The sequence below is a fragment of the Callionymus lyra genome, chromosome 16 (assembly GCF_982586985.1).
Source record: "Callionymus lyra chromosome 16, fCalLyr1.hap1.1, whole genome shotgun sequence".
Taxonomy (NCBI): Eukaryota; Metazoa; Chordata; class Actinopteri; order Syngnathiformes; family Callionymidae; genus Callionymus; species Callionymus lyra.
Genome location: NC_141833.1, coordinates 1,158,065 through 1,170,072, shown reverse-complemented (window position 1 = coordinate 1,170,072; position 12,008 = coordinate 1,158,065). Strand labels below are relative to the sequence as shown.

Sequence of the window (12,008 nt, the reverse complement as noted above, 5' to 3'; positions counted from 1 at the left end):
GTGGGTTTTTATGAACGTATGATTGGTCCGTTTACCCACGAGCCGGTTAAATGCTGCATTCGCATTGGCTGTGGTGGCTGCCTCTCAAATTATAAAACTGATCATGGGCTGGATTAGAACAATAATGCGGCCTAGCTGATAGAGCGCCACTAGACACTGTAGCCGCGTTACAACCAGAACCAACGATTGATCAATAAAACCAAACTGATGTCACGATCACAGTTCTTTTTCCACCAAACGTAGCACAAGCAGAAGCCAAAAATGTCCCCTACGTATATGTATGTAATGTTAACTCATGCATGATGCTTGATTGAAATAACACAAATATAATAATAGTATTTTTATTTTTTATTTGTCCAATATCAATTTTTATAAATTGGCAAATGATTGAGTATATAAAATATATTAATGTAATAAATCGTTACTATAAATTAACTTTGAGGGCCAACAAATAGTGATGGAAAAAAGTGGTACAGCTTCACAACTAGAATGTCGCTAGTAAGAATCAATCTCTTTGCAACTTGTTTTTTTAGATTTTTGGTACAATCGTGCATTCAAAATATGCTCAGGCCATTGTCAAAGGAAAATAATGGATTATTCTATGACCGTACAGTGTGTGTGTAAGTAGTTGTCTGTATATTTTTCGGGATACGCTCCAGCTCATTGTGACAACAATTGACAGAAAACTAAAATGTTTTTTAAACTATTTTGGAGAACTACAAGGTATTTTTGAAGTTGGTGGATTTTGGCGGCGCCGGTGGACTAAAGCGGTAGCGTTTTGTCTGTCTGACAGGAGACCCCATTTCCCATGAGGACTAGCGCGGAGTGTCGTAAAATCGTCATCACTCGGCCGCCTGCAGTTGGACTACGTTTTTGTTTCCAGGCAGGCCTTGGTCTTCTACAGTTTTATCAAGTTCCCGAGCAGTGACATCAGAATTACACAACTTCATCTTCATCAATTGTAGGAATATTATTTTAACTTGTTCAAAAAATTGATAGATTCAAAGATTCAAAGCGTTTATTGTCATGGGTACAGTAATAACAGGTTGTAAATAGATTCTAAATAGAATGCACGGTGTATACATATATATATATATAATATAAAAGGAGAAGAGAAAACTAAAAACAAAGTAAAAGTACAATTAGTGCAGAAAAATAGCGAATTTATGAATAAAAACGGAATAAACGGAAAATCGGGAGGAGAACAACTTACTGTAGAACTCAAATGCCTCAAGAGCAATAATAATGGATCCAAATAGTACTGATCATTGTTCCAATCCTTCTATACATTAGTTGTTTATCCCCGTTAGAGGGCGCCATCCTCATACATCAAATGTTGATTATTTTTAATTATAGGAATCTCAGCCTGCCTGACACTCCTGCATATGGTTTCCAAAAAACCCTAATTTTAAATTCAAGAAACCCCCATTTGGATACATATGAAATGCATAACTTCTTTAACAATATTTTATACCATCAGAATATGCTTTCATTTTTTAATAAACTCTAACTCTAAGACAAAAGTAAATTCTAGATTTAATCACATAATTTGGTAAACCAGGAGTATTATCTTGTTCAGGATATTTATAACGCCATTAAGCCAGCAAGTTATGGTTGCAAGAGAAATGGTCCAATACCGTGTGGTAAGAATGACTGAGTTTTACGAGGCCATCTATCTATTGTCAAAATCCCTATTAAAATCGTTACCCATTACTACATTAGCTGCTGGATAATTGATAAAGTTTCAATGACACCATTCATCTCAGAAATGGTTTGTTTTCACCGGGTGGTTGTTTCCATATAAATTACCAAGAATAACATATTGCTCATCAAATTGTAAAACAGATTATCAATTTACTATTGAGGTTAGAATTTTAGAATTTTGCCAGGTGAGAGATAAAACAAAATAGCCACACCCGCAGATCTAGACATAAGATTAAAAAAAGGAAATTATCACCCCACTGGTTAATCCAGAACCTTTAATCCTTTGAGTTTAAATGTGTTTCTTGTAACAAAAATAATTTAAAACTATGGCTCTTTAGTTAAAATATTGTAAACTTAACTCACCCTTTGTTAAAGATAAAATAAGTCATACCAATTATTGAGTAGATAACAAACAACCAGCTTGTCTGTTTTGTTTGTCTTTAGATGTAGCCGTCTCCTCCTCTGTAGTACGCTTGTCTTCCTGCTGCTCATGCTTGCTGGATCCTTGGCCACACTGGCATGTCTTGGTCAACTCTGCAAAGTTGCTTCATGAAGCTGATTCCCAGTTCGTTGCAGACAGTCGAACCCTTGTTTAACTTACACAATTTGTCGCAATGTGTTATCTGAGTGAATTAGACAACAAGGTGCCTCGTTTTATTATCCTTTCTTTGCCCCAGCCCTGTCTGGGTACTGGGGAGGTGAGATCTTCAGCAACAAGTTGATCACCATATAGATAACATCAAACTTTCAAGGACAGGGACTGTGACAGTAGCAAAATAGAACAACGTAATTATTATAACAAATGTTAGGTTTAGTACTAGTTAGTTGCCTAAATATGTTTAGTATTGTAATTGAAAATAAAAATCATCAGGGATAATATCTAAAGGTCAACAGCAATATGCCATTTTATTACTTAGTAAGAATAGTAGCTTGAAAAAGACTCACCAGGGAGTTTCTAGTTTTGTTTTCTTAATCTTTTCCCTGCATATTTGCTTTCCTCGTAATGCTGTTTCTATGACAACAAACCTTTGCCACTGTAGTTGATTACTTTCCCATCTGAAAGATTTCTTTATCCCGTATCTAACCCAGACGCCGTTACACTGTCTCTCTTATGGAGGAGATCTTTCCTCCATCACATGTTGAATTAATCACGAGCGAATGCAACCTCTGGTTCCTCCCACTTCTGATTCACTCACTGAAGCTGCAGGTGGTGGGTCACTTGTCTTTTATTCACAGGATTCTGCACATAAAAACACTGTTTGAGGATGGACTGCTCACACACTTGTTGGACTCAGACTTGGACTCGCTCTCATTGCAGTCCTCCAGGCAACGAGGATATCTCACAATTCAACAGAGGGTGATTGTAAAGTGATATACATTTTTAAACATATTTATAACACGTAACCTGCACATAAAAACAATCTTTGAGGATGGATCACTCACACACTCGTTGCTCTCGCTCTAGAAACACCACACAACATATATATAAATTACACGCTAAACAGTTAAGCAATGAATTACGAGGATTTTTAAGACATGCTTTCTAACGAAGCACGGAAAGGGAGGAGGCTGCCATTCTTGTTTGATTTTATTTTTATTTTTTGCTGTTTAATACCAAAATTCAGTTATAGCTATAAGAATAGAGTAAATCTGCTAGACAGCAGATATATATCTCTCATTATTACACCTCTTTTAAAATAAAAAGATGCGTCATAGTGCATTGTCATATTATCAACAATTGTAAGTATTGTAATAACAACAGAGCTAATTGCTGGGACAGTGAGTGAAGCACAGATCGACAATATTTTTGGTTCAAAATTGTGGAACGACCTGATCTGAACCTGATCATTTCTCCAAAGTAAAGTATTAAAAACTGTGAAGCAAAGTGTCTGAGTTCAGATACCTGGGCTTAACACTTAAAAGTAAGCCCTTGGGCGATGGGAATCTTAGTCTTACTAAGTTAAAACTGCTAGATTCATGATGTTACATATATTTTTATAGCTTTTTGGGATAACCCTGGTTCACACAAGTAAAATTGTGTTAAAGTACTTTTACCAAAACCCTTTAATCTACAAAGATGCCATTATTTAAGATAAGACTATGTAAAGAAATTATTAATTTCCATAATTATACAGACACTTACAATAACGGTAAAACTGACATAAAAGGAAAGGAAAGATGAATTATACCTCCAAGATTGACAATATCGGAATCAGACTTACACTGCCTGTCACAGACAGTCCAGTCAGTAATTATCAAATTTTTCAACCTGTGACTCAAACTGTTCAAAGAAGTTGGCCCCTTGCATACATTAGTTTGACACTACTGTTCTAGAGCCTAGAAGTTTTGAAATCACAAATTTTATTCTGGATTTGTGTGGTTGTTCATAAAAGCAATGCGCAAGATTTATTTTTAAGTGGCAATCGTGATGGCTGAACAGAACGCAAACTTGGTCGTGCATGGCACCTCTGCGGGGATCAGGAGGCTGGCCAATGGGTCCATCTGCCTTCTGCCCGCAAGAACAGTGTACTTCTCTACATTTACTCTGTGCCCCATGCTGCTCTGCCTAGTACCCGCCAACACCACGCACTGCTGGTGGGAGCTATATTTACAAACAGCTGCCATGACCCCAGGTGGAGCACATAGAACCAAGAGGATATTTTTTGGGATTTAGTTTAATGTGTTTTTTATTTCCTTTTAAAATAACACACACACAATCATTTAACAATTTTATTTAGCATAAATTAAGAATTTCTTTTTAAATATATTTTCCATAAAGCAAACATACAGTGTCATTACAACAGAGTAAGAAAAAATAGAAATAGCTCCTTTAAACAAAGCTTTTACAAGACGCACAATTTCACACATTGAACAAGGATGCCCATTTACGAGCTACATCTAAGCATCATAACTCATATTCCAAATTATGAGAAATAGAAATGATGCATCTCTTTTAATGTGGTTTTCTTGCCGATTTTATCAGTCTGCAGTCATAAGTACATATCAAATGTGATGAGAGGATTAAACAAATATCCATTCATCAGTGATATAATAGACATTTATACTTTCCCTATTTATGTCATAATGTGACTGTTGCTGTGACTTGTCAAAATCGATGCCAAATCTGATTGTAAATAAAGGTAAACATACCATTTTTCTTTTTTCCACGTTCATCTTGACAAACCAACTAACTGAGTCAGCTTTTCTTTTTTATCAATTTTACTAATCAACGCAGACTAAAAAGGCCACAAAAGAGTACAACGATTAGATGTCAAAAAGGCCGACACAACCTAATGCAGGAAGTCTTGATGCCATGGCTTATCACTGTTATGTCCAATTTAAAGGTTTTAGTTTAAAGTCTAGATACCTTTATATACAGGCTTCATTTAATTATACTAGAAATGCACAGTAAGATATGCAAGAACTATCATTTACTTCTCTTAAGGATTCTACAAAAGGATTTGAAGCTTCCACATTTCATTTATGTTTTGCCTCCAGTTTTAATGAGCAAAGTTAGTAGTCATGAAAACTGATCGTATAAGGATTTTGTGTCTTGTGCACTCTTAAAATGAAAAAGGGGAGCAGAAATTTTGGAAATTGAGCTTACTTATGACATAATAGATATGGATTTCATTCCATAAAGATTTGCCGCTTATGTTCTTTTGTACAATTAATTGTGTTCTGTTTCTCTTTATCTGATCGAGTTGCCCTCCCCCTTAAGACCTTCACTGAGAGTTCTAAATGCTAATTTTGAAGCAATTTTGGTGTGTGGTTTGGGAGTCGATAAGACATTAAGAGCATGCAGAAACGTACATACAGACAGAGGGACACATTTTTTTTATATACAATATATAATTTGGGGTCCCCAAAGTGATACCCTTCTACAGTAGTTGAGCAATACACCTTTAATGCAGTATTATTAAAATGTAACTTTGTCTATCAAATGTGTGGTATATAGTTATTATATGGCATTATATGAGACATGCAGTCAGAGCTGAAGTTGCATAGTAACTTAAGATAAAAAGGTCACAACCAAACAAAAACATAGAATACACGTTTCATACATCACTAAATTTCAATACTACAGGCAACTTATTCTACAAAATTTCAGCATAAAGCATTTAAAAGATTTTTTAAGTGATTTCTCTTGCTATATGACAAGAATATTAGATTTTATAAAGTTATCAATGCATACTAAAACAAATTTTCCAAAAAATGTGTTTTGCAGGGTCAGCAAGACTCAAATTTGAACTATCAGCTACTAATTAAGGGACACTCAGCTGGTCAATTCAACATCTAGGCTCCTGTCTGCAGGCAGCTGGCAGCACCAACAGGCACCAACTGAAGTTGTATGATACAAAATGGAAGTCACTTCTGGAAGTTCATTTCACTTCAAATTGATTTGGTTCACTGCAGGTTAATATGCACCTTGAACACATGCAATGTTAGATCCTATGATTCAAGAGAGCTGCTTTGTTTGCATAATTGCATGGTTGCACCCGCAAAAAACAGATTACTTTATCCTTTTTTAATTCAAGATTTGTTCATTCTTTTAATCATATTATTTACACTGTAAGTATATTTTCATTTATTACTCTCACAAAGGGAAGACCAAGAAGCCAGAAAAGGTGGAATACTTCCAGCCCCCCATCAGGTTTCCTCTCTCCAGTCTAAGATAAGCCTTGTCCCCCTTCTCCATAATCACCAGACCTGCATTGGTGGCTGCTTCTCTGGTCACATCTTGGTCACCAGCAAACGCTGAGATCATTGGCCAGCCATTCAGCATCAGACTGACCTGGAAGGAACAAAAGACCCTTCACATATATATTCAGTTGAGTTGCACGATTGCCAATAAAAACAAGGTTTGAGCAGGTGCTCTTGTATAAAAAATGTAATTGAGCTTTTATTCGTTCATGTACTATCACATCATTTTGCCTATTTCTTCCACACAGTTGTCCTCAAAATTCAAAAAGGCAGAATAATCAACGACTTGTAGTTAAATAATAGAAATGTGTCTTTATGATTGAAAAAGATAACATACCTGTATGGTTTGTCTGTTGTAAGCTTTCACAACGTGAAAGTTAAAGCTGTAAACCCCCCTCCTTGGAGCCAGGAAGACACTGCTCTCCTGGTCAAAATGAGTTCCAATATTCACCAAAATCTACAGTCAGGACAGATAGGAGACGTCCTCACATTTTGTTTATACATGAGAGATATAACACATTCTCTTTGATTCAGGGAATCCATGAAATATGAAGAAATATTAACTGAGTTTGACCTGCCATGTGAAATGTTCAACAATAATAGGTAATAAAATTGGACACCTCTCCTATTGGGATGAGAACCTGAGTCAGACGCAGGACATGTTGGATAAACTATGAAACACCCTGATTACGCGTTATAATCTCAAAAAAGATGGAATATATATATAAAAACTTTGTCAGCATATTCTTTCTTGTTACTCTTTCCCAGTGAAAAAAAGTGCTGAACTCAAGAAACAAATAAGAGGTAATATAGGAATGAATATTAGGGATGTGAAACAAGTTAGTTAAATAATTAATTAAGCAGGATATCAAAATGCATGAGATTAAATACAAAATTAATCACTCCTCGTAACAACTGCCATACTCACATTATCGAAATATATGATCATGGTACGGTTGCTCATGTCAGTGGGCTCATGGTTGGTCTGTCGACTGGCAGAAAACGCCACCCGGCCGCTGCCGGATCTCACAGTCATTCCCAGAGCGTTCCGGGCTGGCTCAGACGAAGGTGTCGAATCACATACAACCAAACACTTTCCCTCTAAAATAATGGGCTCTGTGTCGTTCTGCCCGTTCAGTCCCTTTGGCCCCCATAGCAGCAACATCAACGGTAAGAGGAGGATAACGGTTACAAGGCATTGATGCATGATGAAAAAAAAACAACTTATTTTGGTTTCAAATTTCCAGATGTGTTTAAGTATTCTGTAATTTCAAATTCAGTCCTGTTTTGTTTTTTTCTTGATCCTGTTTCTGATAGAAAACCTAGGTCATCAGCAGTACATACAGTCAGAGTCATTCACTGCTCTTTTTTCCCATGACTCCTGAAGTGTCGAGTCTCCACAGGGCCAGCAGGGTCAGTGGCTGTCAGAAGACAACCTGATCTTTCCAAGCTTATTCTTTCAGTAATTAGAATGACGGTGCTGAAGAGGAGTATCTGGGGAGAGGAAGAATTAGGGAAATTTAGGGACGAGGTAAAGAAAGAAAAAAGGATCAGAAGTAGGGTTGAGTGAAGCAGAAAAAATCATTACATAAGCTTTTGGAAAGCTGACAGGCGAAGGATGTGGCACCCAGTGGGGAGTGAGAAAGAGGGAGCAGGGGAACAACTCTGCTGAGTGGCCATCTGTCAGCAACTCTAAAGCCTGTCAATTTTCTCTGATCATTCACATATAAATATATATATATATATATATATATATATATATATATATATATATATATATATATAAACAAAACAACAAAACATTGCTCACACATTTACTTCTGTTTCACACTTGTACAACCACTTGAAATAAACAAGGCATCATTATCATTGTTCACATATCGCGTTTTTATGTAAAATTTTCATTTGGTCTGTAATTCCTGCCAACTTTCACATTACCTCAAACAAGTTTTTAAACAATTTTTTTCATGTCAATGGATTTGCATTTGTAAATTTCTTTGGTGATCATTTAAAAGCAAATACATAATAAATATTTTTTACCTGATTCCAGACGGAAGCTCTTTAGGTCCATTATTGTATATCCAAACACAAGTAAAATAATATGTGCATTGCCGTCTGTGTATTTCAGTCCCAATCATAGCCAGCGTGAGTAAGATCTGATCCCTCCCTCTTCTCATCTGCCTCCCTCTCCCTTTTTTCTCACTCGCTGCCACCCATTCACCTTTACAGTTAAGAGAATTTAAGATCAAATAGATCACTTTTCATGTGCCTTATCCACTCAGGCAGGGAAATGTGAGTTATACCCGAGACCTCTAATTATTGTAAAGCCTGAGCATCTATTAACTGAGCATGAAAAAGTGGCATGCCTGGCACACCATGTATACTCTATGGCCAGGAGGTTTGACAGCTTAGAGAGAGCACATTCTGAGATTACCACCTCGACTGACCACGGTCACCTTGCTGCTATTGCTACCCCTGCTCGGCGCCTCTCCCCAGTAGCAACTCCAGAGTGGAAAAGTGGCAAACCCATCTCTAAAGTAGTAGGTGAGTCTAACTATAGCTCGACCTCACGAACAATCTCCCCATTAGAGAGGTGAATATTCATTTCCCTAGAGCTTGCTTCTGCAGCCGGGGATCAGTTCGCCAAGATCCATGCTTTAGGTTTCCTCCCAACTCACAATACCCACACCCCTTTGGCCCCTCTCACAGGTGGAGAAATCATGGGAAGGGGGTTCCACGTTTTATTTTTTGCGGTGTTCTCGTCAAGGCACCATGGATGTAGACCCTCGCATTCGAGCCCCACCCTGGGCCTAGCTCCAGGGGGAAGATTTGGTGACCCGTGAAAGGGAAACTGAACTTCATTGATCTTTTTTATCATAAGGGGTTTTGAGCTGCTCTTCGTCTGGTTCCTCCACCCACACCGGTTTGCCTTGGGACACCCTACAAGGGGCATGAAAATCCGGACAACAGAGCTCCAGGAATCATTGGAACACAAAAACCACTCCACCACGTTAAGGTGGTACGAAGAGGGTTCTGAAATAACCTAATATATATTATTATAGCTGATAAATTATATTCCTCTCATACATTAATCACAATATTGTTTCTTCAATAAATTCCAATGATGTAACAAAAAAGGTAGCACCAAATCAATATGTATCTTCAATATTTTTGAAGAGGCCCGAGGGGTACTCTTTTGGTGTCTGCGGGCTAACTGTTGGCTGCAGGAACCACATTGGTGACCCCTGATTTACAACAACTCTCATACGAACTTCCGGTCTGTCCTTCTTGAAGTTCCCACTCTATAGTTCCTACTCTCTGCTACCGCTACATCTCCCCCGTTTAGTTGCTGATTTGACTTTTCAACAAACGCTTCTTTTTTTAAATAGTTTGTCTTTATCAAAAATTACTTATTAATGCATGGCTCCTGCTAGCTTGGCCGGCTGGTACGATTTGTCTCTCGGCAGATTTACTGATTTAACCAGGCAATACCAGAACCTATTTCGATTTTTCCTACAGGTTTTTAAAACACCACCATGCCACCACTGTCCATGTTCTCCATCCTTTGGAGCTGGAGAGACGGTGCATAGGGCCAAACCTCCTCCTTCAGCTTGATAGTGTATATCTTTTTTCGGGCAGCCCAGTCCTTTGAAGACCATGGGTTATTTACTTTTTATGCAATCCTCCAACACTATAGTGGTGTTGTTGGTTTGGTGAGCGGTCCATGCCGTCTTTTGATTGGCTGTTGCTGAATGAACTGTTGCATCAGCTCTTGTTTCCAACTTGAACATAATTCTTTGTCCATTCACTTTCAATGAGTTTTTCCATGTTTTAGGTTTCTGTCCTGTAGAAAAGACTACCAAGAAACATTCTTCTCCTCTTCCTTCTTGGGTACTGCACCTGTACTGTATATGACAGGCAAAATGTCCACCTTTTCCCAACTCAACTCGGCTCAACTTTATTTATAGAGCACTTTAAAACAACAGCAGTCAACGCAAAGTGCTGTACAAGAACATAAAAATGTCACTAAAATAAGAACAGTTAAAAACACCAAGATAATACAATACCAAATAAAACAGGTAAAAGAAGTAAAAGGAACTAAGAACGAAGAGTCTCATGCTGTGTTAAAATCAAGGGAATAAAAGTGTGTTTCGAGACGAGTTTTAAAAACGGACAGTGAAGGGGCTTCTCTGACACTCACAGACAACTTGTTCCAGGGCCGGGGTGCAGCAACTGAGAAAGCTTTGTCCTCTAACTTTCCTCTTGGACCTCGGCACTACCAGGAGCAGTTTACCGCATTCTGCTTTCAATGCAGCTTAGTTGGTATGCTGGTCCTTTTCCATATTGTCCACAGTTTTTCCATCCTTTGGGAAAATCATGTTGTCCTTCGCCACATGTATTTCCTCTCTGGTGTCCTCTTTGGGACCATTTCTTCAGAATTTTAGTAAATCCACAACTGCCGAATACAGCTATTGAGAATTTGTCTCTCTCACTATTGGTTGGTTTTTTATTTTGTCACGTGTTTAATACGTTACGGGACTGTTTTAAATCACACTTGCTGATTGCTTTGACATTCCACAGATTCAGAAAGGGAACGTTTTGTCAACTGCTGACATCAGACTTTTTTCAGTAAAATATTCCAGAAAAAGGTCTTGCATTCTTGCAGCTATCTGGGATCTTAAAGAACGATTTAATGAGTTTGAAGCGCAAATGAGCAAAGACACAGAAGAGCTCAAGATTGCAAAGGAAGAAATAAAGGGTCTAGAGCTCCAAATTAAGGAAAAAAACGATGAAATAAACAAGGTGAAAAAACCTATTAAGAATCTACAAGAAAAAGTGGATGACGGAGAAACATACACTAGAAGATGGAAGCTGTGACTGAACAACCTGCCGAAAAAGGAAAATGAAGACGTTAAGAAGGATGTATTGGAGCTGTTGACTTTAATATCACTGACGCCCAAAGCAGGCTGGGATTCCTCATTGATTCAGTTCACCGTATTGGAAGACTCCGAGAGGAGAGGAAACCAAGACAGATCATCATCCAGTTCAACATAAGATCTTTCAGATCCAGGATTTGGACTGCATCACGGGACTCGCACATCTTGAGACAGAAGAACCTTCGGATGGCTGAAGACATGTCTCGGAATGAATGAGAATGCAGAAACAAACCATAGTGGAGAAGGCTCGGAAGGAGGGGAAGAAAACAAGCTGGAGAGGTGCTGCAGTGTTCATAGACGGTGTGAAATTTACAACATAAGAACGTTATAGGTTTAAAATATTACATTCTTTGAGGTTGCAATTCGTTCATTTTTTTAATGTTTGTTTTAATATTTACACACTCTTAGATTAGAACGTTGTTCTTATCTTAGGACAGTGGTTCTTAACCTGGGTTCGATCGAACCCTAGGGGTTCGGTGAGTCGGTCTCAGGGATTTGGCAGAGCCTCCGCCGCCGAGGTCCGGACGCACCCGAATTATCGTATAAATTCGTGATGACACACAGCGCTTGGCCATCACTGGCTGTAGATGATCATGCTACACTGTTTGGCCAATCCATGCTGCGGTGAATTTAGTGCGCTCAGTAGTCAATGTGTAACTGTCG

General features: G+C 38.1%; 1 protein-coding gene across 2 annotated transcripts in view; it reads right to left on the bottom strand.

The window, feature by feature from the left end:
- The window catches only part of cbln12 (cerebellin 12), a 210,443-nt gene extending 202,828 nt beyond the window's left edge, over nt 1-7,615 (bottom strand). For both annotated transcript variants that reach the window (XM_087810545.1, XM_087810546.1), the window contains exons 1-3: nt 7,337-7,615; nt 6,746-6,865; nt 6,300-6,499 (exon numbers count right to left, since the gene is read on the bottom strand). In XM_087810545.1, the coding sequence (XP_087666671.1) occupies nt 6,302-6,499; nt 6,746-6,865; nt 7,337-7,615 (597 nt within the window). In that variant the 3' untranslated portion in view covers nt 6,300-6,301. The remainder of the gene's footprint in view (nt 1-6,299; nt 6,500-6,745; nt 6,866-7,336) is intronic.
- Nucleotides 7,616-12,008: the final 4,393 nt, after the last annotated feature.